This window comes from Pagrus pagrus (assembly GCF_965226575.1).
Source record: "Pagrus pagrus genome assembly, chromosome: 13".
Taxonomy (NCBI): Eukaryota; Metazoa; Chordata; class Actinopteri; order Spariformes; family Sparidae; genus Pagrus; species Pagrus pagrus.
The window spans coordinates 18,062,116-18,074,858 of NC_140197.1; the positions used below are offsets into that span (position 1 = coordinate 18,062,116).

The following is a 12,743-nucleotide window of genomic DNA, read 5'->3' on the forward strand; positions in this document are numbered from 1 at the left end:
ATTCGTATCTGACAGTAAAAATCAAATCAAAATGAACTGATCACCGTGTCGCATGCCGCATATCCACAAATCACATTTTTGGAGAGTTTGTTTGAACAACCTACAGTCAAGATAAATGGCAAATTAACTTTCTCTTGCAAGCCAGGGAGAGTTAAAATATTAAAATTCAGTCTTACTGAGGAAAAACAGACCATATCTGATTAATCATGTCCTGTCAAAGTAAGCCAAATTAAGCTTTTTACCAAGTTTCTCCATTACTTAAAGGTTTCATGGAGTCTCTGACTTAAAATGGTCAAAGAAAACATTATTTTCAGCCATTTTGAAAACAAATGTGTGTATTTCATACCTGAAAATGAGCAGACTGTGATCACTACTACAGTGGAGTCTTCAGAGGATTTATTTTGCATTGTAAGTACAATAATCCTGATGCACAAACATTTAGTTTAATCATGTGAAGAGTACAACATTTATAAATAGACAACATGGGACATAATCAGAATAAAAATAACTTCTGTACAAGCCTTTCCACTAAGACAAATTACAAATGGCCGTGCTTCAGTCTCCCCTCCCGCCTCAGTTCAGAGGGTCACACAGAGCCAGCAAAGTGAACGACGGCTGATGCTGGGAGAAGCACAAAGAGAGCGCAGCAACCCAACCCCTTCTCAGTCTCCCAGGACCGAGGGCAGTGATGGGATGGAGACAAAGGCCGGCTCTCTCTGAGCCTCAGTGCAGGAGGCCCTGCTGTTTGCTCCTGTTCTGCTCCTCCAAATGTGTCTTTTAACCAGCAGTTCAACAGCTTCGTCCCTGCTGGTGATGCTGGATGCCACCTTGCTGGCACTTGACAGCATCACAGGGATCCCACAGTGCCAGCACAGGGGTGAGGACGCCTGTAGGGCTCAGTGGTGCTAAAACAACGCACTTCCTCAGTCTAAAGGGAAGTCACAGGAATTCCGGCGTGCCGCCCAGGCGGTCTGGTAGACAGACAGGAAGTCTTTGTATCGTGGGGCACACCCTAACCAAGCTTCCCCAAAGTGTTCTGACCCCGTGAACAGAAACTCTCCGTCCCCAGGCTGCACGTGGCACTGCAGGAGTGTGTGGATGTGGCCGTGCCAAGACGACCCGGAGGCGGATGCTTGTTGCTCAAACACCCCGCTGCGCTGCCAGTACACCCTCGCTGCCGCCACCGCCACCAATGAGGTCTGACGTGCAGAGTCGTGGGAGACGTTCTTGATGGAGCCTCGGACCACTGACGGAACAAAGAAAATCACATGAAAAATCAGGAAAAAAACAAGTTTTCTGTGGAAATTCCCTCCAAATCTCAGTTATCTCCTTTAGGTTATGTTTTTCTTTTCTCTCTTCTTTGTCTTTCTTTTTCTCCTTTGGGCCATTAATCCCAGTGGATTTATTGTTGCCCCCCCAAATCTGTTTGACCTCCTCTGCACCACCAGCAGAGCTGCTGCTTTCTGCACATTTACCAGACCAAAAGAAAAGATTTTAAGATCGTAGAGGATTTCAACGTCACATGAAATGCAAAAACTTAAATAAAATACATGGGCGTACATTGTTGAATCAGTGAATGTACACAATTATTTTTCAAAAACTGAGATCTATTGTCCATTAATGTCCTTTTTGATGCAACTATTACTTCACTCTTCACTCTCACTTGGAAGCAGTTACGTCAGGACCTTTTATGCTTATTTACATCCGATACTTATCTCACAGTGTTTGCTCAGACCAAATCTCATTCATGCTCTCCTTCAGCTTCTCACACTTTAGCCTCCACAGTGAATTACATTGCTTTAAAGGTGCGATATGCATGTAAAAATTCAAAAATTAACGCTGATTATTAACAGAATGTGAAGACATAAGGGTTTTTAAGTTATGTCAAAGACATCTATTTATTGTTGAGCAGAGATACTTACTCTCACTAGGTTAGCATGCTATGCAACTAGCCCCGGCCTGTCCCTTCTCATTAAACCACTCCGAGCTCCCAGTCTGGACCGCTTACTGCATGGCTAACTCAGCGAACTAGCTAACTTTTATTTTCTCATGTGTTACACATGTGTTATCAAATTGGTGATGACGTGTTCGTGGTTGGCTTTTATTACGTCTATAACATGTTTCCTCAAGTTCCAGCGCATTGAGCTCTCGGGGCCACTGTACCCATAAATCTGAGTAGGAACTTAATGGTGCTCTGTCAGTGTGTTTAAAAAGAACAGTAAGAAACAAATTGTGTCGTTTGTAAAGACAAATTATTATGTACCCACCGAAGTCACTGTTGCAGACGGCCATGAGGAGTTCTGTGTCGTTGCAGGGTCGGCACGAAGCTGTGGGAGCAGAAAATCGGTTCAGAAAATGAGGAAGGAAGTTATGATTAAGATGATGAAAACCTGCAGCAAATCATTTTGTCAGGTTCCTCTTTTTCCCACTATTTTCTGTCAAGCATAATCACCCTCTCCTACACCATACATGACCCAAGGCTCTAAGACTGACACTGCCTGATAGATGGGTGTCACATCTCCTCCCTCCCACTTCACTGACCTAAAAATCTGACACACATACCGACTCCTCTCATCAAAGAGTGGAGAAACCAGGGGTTAGATGAAGGAATGCTGCTCATTTAAGCGTCTGCCTACGGATCAAAAAACCCCTCACTCGTCTTGACCCTGTGTTTGACTCCTATTGTATCGACCTAATTGAACGACCCAGTGCCAACGCAGGAGGCTGCAGGAGTCAAACTCTTCTACCGGACTGCCAATGCAGAAAAGATAAACCAGCAGCTGTCTATTATGGACACAGGATGACATCACCACGCAGGGACAGGGCCGCACACATGGATAAATGCTAATAAACAGACACACACAATGAAAAGGCATGCGAGGAATCTGCAAAGTATTTGCCGTCTCAATTCAGGCTCCTTGGCCCGGTGCCCCTCAGCCGCCCTGTGGTCTGCTCTGTCCCTGCTGCTTTGTCCCCTGATAGAAACCAGACAGCCAGACAAAACACAGGAATGACCAGCAGCTGCATGCTCCAGTCAGCATGATCGGGCTCTGTAATTACACAACCACTTATTTTTTAGCTGTGACCAGCAGCTCTGTAGCTCGCTCTGTCGGTTGGTAAATCGATTGGTCAGTCCGAGAAGATTTCCCAGCCCCTTTGGGAGCCGCACTTGTTCGCCTAAGGAGGCTGAAATTTGGTGTGGTGGTTGATGTTTGTGAGGTTGTGTGTCAGTGGATGCATGTGTGTACATGGTTGCAGCTATTGCAAATTTGCTTTTTTTTTTTCTCCAAGGATTTAGGACTGGTTGACTTGCAAATGGTTTAAAAATTGTATTACCAATTTGATGCCACTCTCAGTTAAGGCTCACTTTATCAAGGGTTTATATGCAGTAAATAATGGTTTATTAGCATGCATTATACTTTAGCGATCAGTTATAAACCATTTATAACAGATGTTTATTGGTAATAAAGCAGTTAAGCCTGTCATCATCATCTTTTATAAATGCTTATCAGGCTGATAATAAATGGATTTTAGCCATGATCTTCTGCAGCTCCTCCAGGATCACACAGGTCACTCCCATTGCTTAAAATTGGTCTTATTAATGACTTATAACTGATCTATGAGGCTTTGGTAATGATTGATTAACCATTAATAACAACATTGATACAACTCATTATAATGGGGGAGAGGTACCATACGTACATATGCATCTATTTAGGACTGATCTTTATTAACCAACATAAGAGGCACTTTCTAATAAGGCACCCTTTATTAAGTGTTTATAAGCAGTAACTAATATCTTATTAGCATGCACTGATGCTTTATCAAGCAGTTTTTAATCATTAACAACAGAAGAATCCATCAATAAACCCTTAATGAGCTGTTAATAAATGGATTTTGGTCCTGATCCTCTGCAGCCCCACTGGGTTAAGCTGTTATACAATCCCATCACTAAAGGGACTTAACTGTTGGTCCTTAACTGATCTATGAAGCTTTGGTTAATTGTGACTGCATAGTACTGATCTGCATCAACCAAACGTTCTAATCAGGCGCATAGTACACTTTAAAAGGTTAATTAATAGCTTATTTGCATGCAATTCATCCCTTTATCAATCATTATAACAATAAATCCCATTCATTGACGTTTATCATTTATATGAATTAATAAGGAAGTCATATTTGTTGGTTTTAGCAATTCTAGCATTCTTTAGTGGTCAGAAGGCCCAATCGATAAAAGGGATTTGTAATAATTTCACAACCTGGCAACCTGAAAATTGGTCTTATTAGTGGCTGATCTTTAAAGCTTCAGTTAATAATGTATTATTATTTATTACAACATATAGTAAGTTGTCTTGCTGAATGCATCTATGTAGGACTTCAGAGGCTCTACTCACTCTGCAGCCCGCTCTGGCCCAGGTTTGGTGCAGCGCTCCTGTTTCCCAGCAGCTCGTATCTGAAGCCCATCGTGCGTCTGCTCCAGGCTCCATCACTCTGCGGGCTGGACTGGAGGTAGATGACGGGCCTGTGCGGACCATCCGCCCGGAAACAGAACACCTGCTGCTCGGGCCGCCCGCCGCCGCCGCCCGTCACCAGCAGCTCGAGCTCCCCGGCGCGCTCAATGAACACGCTGGCTCCTCGGAGAGAGGGGGACGGCTTGATGCACACGGTGGTGCGCCGGGCCGAGGACAAGTTGGGCTCCAGGACCACCCGGAGAGCCTGGCCCGGGTAGATCCACCTGACTGAGCCCTCTGTGCAGCGCAGCCGCACCTGGAGGACGATCCTGGAGTCGACAGCAGCTGCAAAGCCGCTGGATCCGGCGGAGGAAAGCGATGAAATCACATTAACTACTGCTGCAAATGACTGCTGCTGTTATTAATGTCGTTCAAAGTGTTTGATAAATCATTACCGAGTCTTTTTGAGACAACAATAAGAAGTGTAGGCTTCAGGTTGTAAAAGACCACATTGGCTGGTTTATCCTTTATTGTTTGTGGTTATAAATGTAAATAATTCATTAATACGTGCTCGCGTGTTTCTTGGCAATAATAATAATTAACAAAAATGAGCAGAAATAAATGTTAAAGAGACAAAAACAAAGTTTTTTCTTATAATTAAGTTTAAAAAAATATATATTTTTGCATTTTAAAATTGCTTTTAACTGATCTGTAGAGAGTTTATTAACATTACAAGCGTTGCCTTTTAAATTGACAGTTTTCCTTTTTTACTATTTGATGTCATTTTCCCTCTTTAAGTTGAAATTGAAGAAGTTGCTCACCTCCCGGTCCAGTTGCAGAGATCAGCCGCGCAGTGCCGCAGCTGCAGACCCAGCATGTACATCAGAATAACCGACCTCAACATCTCAACCACACAGACACAAACATCCCCAAAACGCAGACAGAAGTGGCCGGAGGCGCATCGTGGCTGGAGTCTGTGGAAGAGTTGAGCTGTAATGGAGAGAGGAGCAGCGGACTGACTGTCTGTCTGCTGCAGCCCGGTGATGGCTCAGCCTCTCTCTCTCTCTCTCTCTCTCTCTCTCTCTCTCTCTCCCCTCTCCCCCCCTCTCTCTTTGCCCAATTAGGACTGATCCAGTTGTTGAGGGCTGCCGGCCTCCGCAGGTCTTTGTCTCTGCTCTCTAAAGACACGCTCGGACTGAAAGCCCGCAGCCATCTGTTAACACCAGTGCGCCTCCATTCACATCGCAGTCGAACTATGCTTCGCTTCATATATCATACATTATTTTATCATCATCTACAGGAAGAAAAAACCCCAAAACATCTGAGTAAATGATCATAAATATCAAAATCAAACTCTAAATCATCAACTCTGCTGTCAGAGCAGTGGGGATCATCTCAGAAGTCCACATGAATAGAAAAATGAGGAAAAATAAATCAAAGGTGGACATTTTTTATTTTTTTTTAAACGTGTTTCTGTGCTCGAGCTTCATCTAGTGGCGGGATGCTGCACCGCACACTCCCCCTCTCCCCCCCCCTCCTCCGCCCGCCCCCCACATCTGGAGGACCGGCCCACGCCCGCAGGAGGAGGCTGTAACTCAACAGCCGCTCATACAAACTGGAAGCAGCTTTCACCAGCGATTAATCCGCCGAGGATGAGTTGCCCCGCTTGCGTTTCAACCTGCAGGGGTCCTTTTGTGCTAAAATCATTTGGCACCGTTTCAAGGTCTTGCTGGTGGCGACATCTTGTGGAGGTGAAACTCTGTGGAGCGGAACCCAGCAGGCCCGGCCGGGCTGCAGCTCCTCTCAGGCTTCAGCTGGTGTATAAATATATAAATATATATATATATATATTTATATATAAAGGCCCTGCAGCGTCACATCAAAGGGGGTTTGGCTGGGTTTTGTGTGTCATGGAGTAAATTACACTCATGTGGAGAATTAGGCCAGATGTTGTCTCAGCTGCAGGAGAAGCCTCTGCTGCTCACAAGTTTGGACTTTAAAGGTGCTACTTGGAAGAAAAGTTGGTTTTTGAGTCTCATTCCCAACTCGTGTTGGGAATGAGACTCAAAAACCAACTTTTCTCACCTTTAATCACATCTGTAACCACTCGTTTGAAAATGATCACAACATGACCGCGGCTGTCCTGACACATTTTTGGCAACGATTATTGCTTCAGTGCATCTCCAGTAAAAACTGTGCTCCACGTTCATTTTCCACCACAGTGTCACGTTTGAAAAAAACGACGAGCCAGAGAGCAGCCTCCTCCCAGGAGTGCCGGCCGGTCAGATTGGGTCATGTGTCGCGCATCTAACTGAATGGAGGCTTTGTGCCTGAAAGAAGTGGCCTCTTATCAGCGCACTGTAGCCTGGATCCTTCATTTACTGGAGGCCTGTGTTTAAAAAAAAAAAAAAAAAAAGAGGTGAAGAGGAGACTCTGGAGAAGAATCACGACTTCAGCTGGATCTTTTAATTAAAAACGTACATTTTTACGCAGCTCCGTTCGGTGAAACCTGCCAGAGGTCAACGCCTGTGGTCAGATGTGTGTTAAAAATCATTTACACCCTCTTTTAATTCAAGCGTCCCTGCACCAGCTCTCTCCTCAAGGCCTCACTCGCACCCTGAAGTCGTTCAGTACAGAATAAAAAGGCCTGTGTTGGAAGTTTTAGTTGGTAATAAGATGTTTAACTTCTGCTTACAAAATAAAAGGATGGAGCAGAAATCGAATAAATGCACTGAAGGCTTTATTCATCTTGACAGCAGGCCCTTGGATGGGGTCAGCAGATCCACATTCAAAACTACACCTGGAAAATACACGATTTTATACAAAAATGAATCCAAACGAGCAGATTTGTTTTCTTTTCTCTCGCATGCGTTCAGTTTTATCCCCAAAGTCCTTGTTAGAATAATTCCTACAAACAAAAACTTGCTCAGCAGGAAACAAACACCACTTTGAGCCTGTGACCTCTGCACAAAACCACAGAAGAAGAATATATATCCAGCTGTCCGATCAAACGTTTCCACTTCAGGGCTCTGACCAGTCTGGAAGATTTGAACACCTTTATTTTCAATTAATCAAACACATCCAAGCGGGATTGGTTATTTCGATTATTCGACGCGATCCTGCTGCCTACACACATCCTCAACAATTGGCCTGGAAAGAAAAAATACGTATTAAAACCTCCAATTCAAAAACTTTATTAGACTCAGGTGGCTGAAAACGTGAAGAAGAAAAAAAAAAGTGTACATTTCTATTCTTGTTTTATTGCAGAAAACTGTCACAAGTTAATATTCCACAGAGTTCATAACGAGCATGTTCGTGATGAAGTGGCTGAACAGTGAGAGGGGAAAGAAATGGTGAACTTTGCCTTTTTTTTTTTTCTGCAGCAACAAAAACACCCTGAAACTCACAATGTCACGTTGGTTTTTAATGTTCTCAGCAGCGTATTAAATATCTGTATGTACACGTTGGAAAGTTACATAGAAAAAATATAGTCTTACAGTAGGCATGTTCGTTAGTAGCATGTTAAACAACATTTATGAGCACGTGTCGTCCTCCTCTGACCTCCAGCCGCAGCTCATCTCTTCCCCCTGAAGAAGCCTTTGTCCGTGCTGCTCTCCCTCACCGTCACCGTCAAGAAGTTCATGGTGACGTCGGTCACCGTCACAGCGTCCACGTTGGCGTAACAAGGCGTCCAGGTCGAGGCTGGTCCCGCGGACGCGTCGTGGAGGGCCTCGGCCTGCAGCGGCGGGATGAGAGCAGGGCCCGGGCGGCACTCCTTCACCTGCCGGAGTCTCCGCTGCTCCTCGGGCTTCCTGTGCTGAGGCGCGCAACTAGTCCTGTGCCCCCCCTGCTCACCCCTGCGCACATCTGGATTGAACGCGCAGCTGTAGGACAACCCCGCGCGCCTCTGCTCGCTGCAGGGTTTGGGTGTTATCGTGGTCTCCTCCTGGAACCTCTTGGTGAGCTGCAGGAGGCTGTGCTCCGAGGTTTCTCCGTGGTGGTGCAAGCGGCGAGGAGGTTTGGACAAGCCGTGTGACGGCGGCTCCTCCAGAAGCCTGCTGCGCTTGACGCACGGCTCGGCTGAGCTGCCTCCATCATCTCTGCCGTAATGTAAATGCAGCTTCGGTTTGCGCCCTCTCTTTTTGGGGACCCGGGCGGATTCTTGGAGTGTCAGTGCAGCTGCTGGAGCCGGCCTGGGCCTCCTCTCTGGCTCCGGTGGTCTGACGTGGAAGCTCTCCCCTCTGTTGACCGCGCTCGGGGGGAAGATGGTGGGAACCACGGCGCGTAAACCCTCCCGAGCCCTCGGTGTTATGACAGGCTCCGGGATGGGATAGGAAACCTGGATCCCCCTGGGAGCCTCTCCTCTAAATTCATACGTCTTTTCTTTGGCTTTGGCTTTGGCCTGAGGACAGAGCAAATGAGGTTTATGAGAGGAGGTTTCCCAGAGATGGAAATTTAAGCCTCCTGAGGAAATGTAAAGGTTTAAGAGAAGCAGCTGGAGATCTGTTTGGCTGCACTGAAGGCCTCGTCCTACAGCTGCTGTGAAGGAACGTTTTTCTAATCCAAGATACGTATAACAGGCCTTTATAAAGGTTTCTAAAAAAAATATATAAACACAGCACCCATCTTAACCTGATTAAAATCACGCGTAAATTTCGTTTCAGTTGTGATTTTACTAGTTTGTATGGGGGTCTGAAACAGCCAGACGGTTTCGAAATGAGTAAAAACCGGAGTTGTCTTGAGATGGAAATGATTCATCGCCGCATGAGAAAGGCGACGAGATGAGATGAAAACAAGAAACGACCCACTCACCTTCAAGAGAAATGTCTCGGGTTTGGGTCCCCTCTTTTTGGGCCCGAACAGCTCCCGTTCGCGCTCCCTGAGGAAGGAAAATCATTCAAAGATTCGTGTTAACAGCAGGTTACAGATATGGATTCATATTGTGTCATTTTTAATCGGAAAACTCTATTTATTGCAAGTGAGGGCCAAGCTGCCGAACGGAGCGAGATTTCTCCACTTTTTTATGAAACTTTTTGTTCGAATTAAGCTCAAACCAAATGAGAAACACGTCTGAGAGGAGCAGATGACCAGTTTGTGGCGCCAGAATAACCTCGCACCTCGCAGCTAAGCGGAATCATCTCGCTCCACTCGCGCTTGTTACCACTTCCTTGACGCACACTGAAGGTGCAAAAGATTCAAACACTCTTCGTGTCTTCATTTTAAGGACTTGTTTTGGAGCGCAGAGTGCGCGGTGCCGTCCCGGTTCTGCGGAGCGGCCTACTGCTGCGCTGTCAAACCCTCACCTCTCCTCGAAGGCAGCGAAGAGTCGTGCATCCAGAATGTTTTCCTCCGGCTCCCAAGTGCTGTACCTTCATCACAACGAGGAGGGGGAGAGGTGTGCGTTAGCGCACGGTGATCTGACCACATGTCAAAGCTCTCACACGCACGGTTCAACACTTTTATCAAGGCGATCTCTCTGCGTGCGCTGCAATAATTACAGACTACGTAGCGGACAGTGACGCATGGTGAACCCAGCCATTGCTAACGCTACTGTGGACTTTGATACATCCCAGCGGGCTGCAGCTCACACATTTACAGCCCCCTGACTGCTGCGCACAAGCCAGCTGACACACACTAAACTGCACTACAACACGCAGAGCAGATATGATTAGGAGAGAAAAAAAAACATCCACAAGCTGAGAAGCGACACAGTGTGAGGTGGTGCAGTTGTGCGAGCGGCCAGGATGGAGCGCTGTCCTTCACAGCCTCGGAGATTATACTCACTTCTGAGACCAGCCCTTCCATTTCACGAGATATTCCCAGCGACCCTGCAAAACAGATCCGAAACACATTCAGGTTATCAGAGGATCGCCTGTCGGCGCTGCACAGACAAATGGTTGCGTAATAGGTGTGGAGACACAGGCTGTGGGTGAAAAAGGCAGCGAATACCCGTCTGATTCTCCGTTTAATGATGGACTCGGCTGCGAAGACGCTCTCACCAACAGCCGAGAGCTCCATGATTCACCATGCACCTCGTTTATTTCTGTCTCTTTTATTATTTTTGGCTTCCCCGCGTCCTCTTCGGGTTGTTTAATTCCGCACATCCCATAATACGCAATCTGGGGAGGACGTCATCACGTCTTTTTCTGTTGCCAGGCACCGCAGTCGGTAGGACGGATCGCGGTGGAGCACATTGGCTCAGTTGTTGCTACGTGCTCCGGCTCTGTGCGCGGAGGGGAGGAGTCCCGCTGCTCTGGCTGCTGCACAGGAATGTCTGGCACAGAGGGACGAGCGGAGTCAGAGGCTCCCGGAGCGGATCCGCGGACCCCCCTGAGGTCCCGGAGGGAGGGGGATCCGCGGAGCCGGAGTCAAAAAAGAAATATAGTTTTAATTTCACAAGCATTTATTTTTTTTTAAATGAGAGATGAAGCAAGCGAGAGAGGAGAGTGAGGAGATTTCCCCCTTAGGCACAGCCCTCTCACACAAAACATCCTCAAATATTATCTCTACAGCTACAAACAAGCCCAACTCAACAATTAAAGTCAAAATAATACCCTCAAGATCAGAAACCGATGCGTTAAAATATATTAAATGGGAACTTAAATACGATTTCTGATACTTAACGCAAAACTTTGCCCTCAGACACGCCTCACCCGCACGTTTTGATTACTCTACACGCTCATTATTGATTGTTTAAAATGTATTTCATAAAATCTACGACAGCACAGTTTCTTTTACAAATTCAGCCGTTTCGGGTTCACGGTGCTGAATATGAAAATAAAAGGGCCCGTCCGTGTAATATCAAACCATGCGTAACTGGACATTTGGCGCACTGGCTGCGCACTTTATTCAGTGTGAAGCGCACGAAGATTGCGCAGACAGAAGAAACGGATGAAGAGAAAGAAACTCAGAAATAAATATGTTTCTGGTCGATCTTCTTCTAATGATCGTTCCTGATGTGTTACTTTATATATTTTTGATCCATCTATTGCACTTAAACTGTGAAGAGAAGTCGGATTTGATCTGAGATTTTTACAAGATGAATAAAATGTGAAGCAAATGTGGTTCCAAAACGACTTCTGTAATATCGTCTGCTTCACTCACAAAACAAGCAGAATAATAAATAAAAAAGTGTTCACAGCTGTTGGAACAGTTTTTATTCCAAAGAGGGTGAATGATTTTATTCAAGCTGGAACTTTATTTGGTTTTCTGGACTTTTCTCGGCAGAGTGAAGTCTGATTGATCTAAAAATTGAAGTTTGGCTAAATTCAAATGACATTTTTTAAACCTGCTGAAGTGATTAATGTAAAAAAAATATTAAAGATACTGAGAGAAAACTTTATTTCTGTGATCAGTGGAAGACGCTTTGTGCATCAAGAGAGAATAAAGATTTGATTTAATTTAATCTTCTTGTATAAATATGTCCACGAGGGCCTGGTGTCTCTAGGAAAAAAAAATTACAGATGTTGTTTGAAAACAGAGTTTGGAAACTTTAAAAAAAAAAAGAAATTTAAAAATGATTATTTTTTGTAGTAGAAGTATTATTATGTTTTTATTTAATATTTCTGGCTGATACTCACAAATAAATCGAAGGACTTGGAATATTTTAAACATAGTCAGGAGCAAATTATTATTATTATTATTGTTATTATTATTATTAATATTATTATTTGCCCAGGCTTTGAGTAGCCACAACCTCCACTCGGAATATTAATCACACAAATTAATAATAAACAGATGAGGGAGGAAAAGGAGTGAATTTCTGGAGGCCTCAGACGCAATTTTCTACATTCACGAGCTTTACATTTTAATTTGATTAATGAAAATTAAATACAATGATAATAAATTTGGCAGAAATCGTGAGATCAAGAGAAAGATCTGCATTCTTATTTATTTTATTTTTTCATCTTGCAAAAGCCTCCAGGTCTTCACCCACATCATCCGGTCACCTGAGCTGAACGGAAGGTAAAAAAACAAAAAACAAAAAAGAAAAACCAGTTTGAAAATGATTTTTTATATATTTTTTCAGTGGTTTAAACACATTTAAGCTCTCGTCCGACTCTTGAAGTTCACTGCCAGGCTTCAACTCGTCTTCTTTTACAGCTTGTCCATTGAAAATGAGAACAATCACAGAGGGCATCCTGTCCTGCAGAGGCCTGTAAGAGCTCATCCACTAGAAAATTGAAAAGTCAGTTCAGAATCACAGGTGTGTGTGTGTGTGTGTGTGTGTGTGTGTGTGTGTGTGTGTGTGTGTGTGTGTGTGTGTGTGTGATGCTGGGGATGACTCGCTGC

General features: G+C 44.8%; 2 protein-coding genes across 2 annotated transcripts; both read right to left on the bottom strand.

The window, feature by feature from the left end:
* Window positions 1–406: 406 nt before the first annotated feature.
* LOC311267521 (meteorin-like protein) lies at window positions 407–5,463 on the bottom strand. The gene is made up of 4 exons (XM_084370615.1): window positions 5,273–5,463; window positions 4,395–4,807; window positions 2,268–2,327; window positions 407–1,246 (listed from the first exon to the last, which is right to left on the bottom strand). Exons 1-4 carry the CDS (start codon window positions 5,353–5,355, stop codon window positions 924–926), a joined length of 879 nt encoding a protein of 292 aa, XP_084226741.1. The 5' UTR covers window positions 5,356–5,463; the 3' UTR covers window positions 407–923.
* A 2,166-nt stretch (window positions 5,464–7,629) lies between these two features.
* Window positions 7,630–10,616, bottom strand: cbx8a (chromobox homolog 8a (Pc class homolog, Drosophila)). Its single transcript, XM_084371012.1, has 5 exons — window positions 10,401–10,616; window positions 10,236–10,279; window positions 9,755–9,820; window positions 9,264–9,330; window positions 7,630–8,853 (listed from the first exon to the last, which is right to left on the bottom strand). Exons 1-5 carry the CDS (start codon window positions 10,467–10,469, stop codon window positions 8,026–8,028), a joined length of 1,074 nt encoding a protein of 357 aa, XP_084227138.1. The 5' UTR covers window positions 10,470–10,616; the 3' UTR covers window positions 7,630–8,025.
* Window positions 10,617–12,743: the final 2,127 nt, after the last annotated feature.

Excerpts from the sequence above, each read along its gene's own strand:
- LOC311267521 (XM_084370615.1), bottom strand. The coding sequence starts at position 5,355 with ATGTTGAGGTCGGTTATTCTGATGTACATGCTGGGTCTGCAGCTGCGG. Across the intron at positions 4,808-5,272 it reads CTCTGCAACTGGACCGGGAG|CGGCTTTGCAGCTGCTGTCG; the intron begins GTGAGCAACTTC and ends CGCCGGATCCAG. Across the intron at positions 1,247-2,267 it reads CGTCTGCAACAGTGACTTCG|TGGTCCGAGGCTCCATCAAG; the intron begins GTGGGTACATAA and ends TTGTTCCGTCAG.
- cbx8a (XM_084371012.1), bottom strand. The coding sequence starts at position 10,469 with ATGGAGCTCTCGGCTGTTGGTGAGAGCGTCTTCGCAGCCGAGTCCATC. Across the intron at positions 9,821-10,235 it reads TGGAAGGGCTGGTCTCAGAA|GTACAGCACTTGGGAGCCGG; the intron begins GTGAGTATAATC and ends GTTGTGATGAAG. Across the intron at positions 9,331-9,754 it reads TTCGCTGCCTTCGAGGAGAG|GGAGCGCGAACGGGAGCTGT; the intron begins GTGAGGGTTTGA and ends TTCCTTCCTCAG.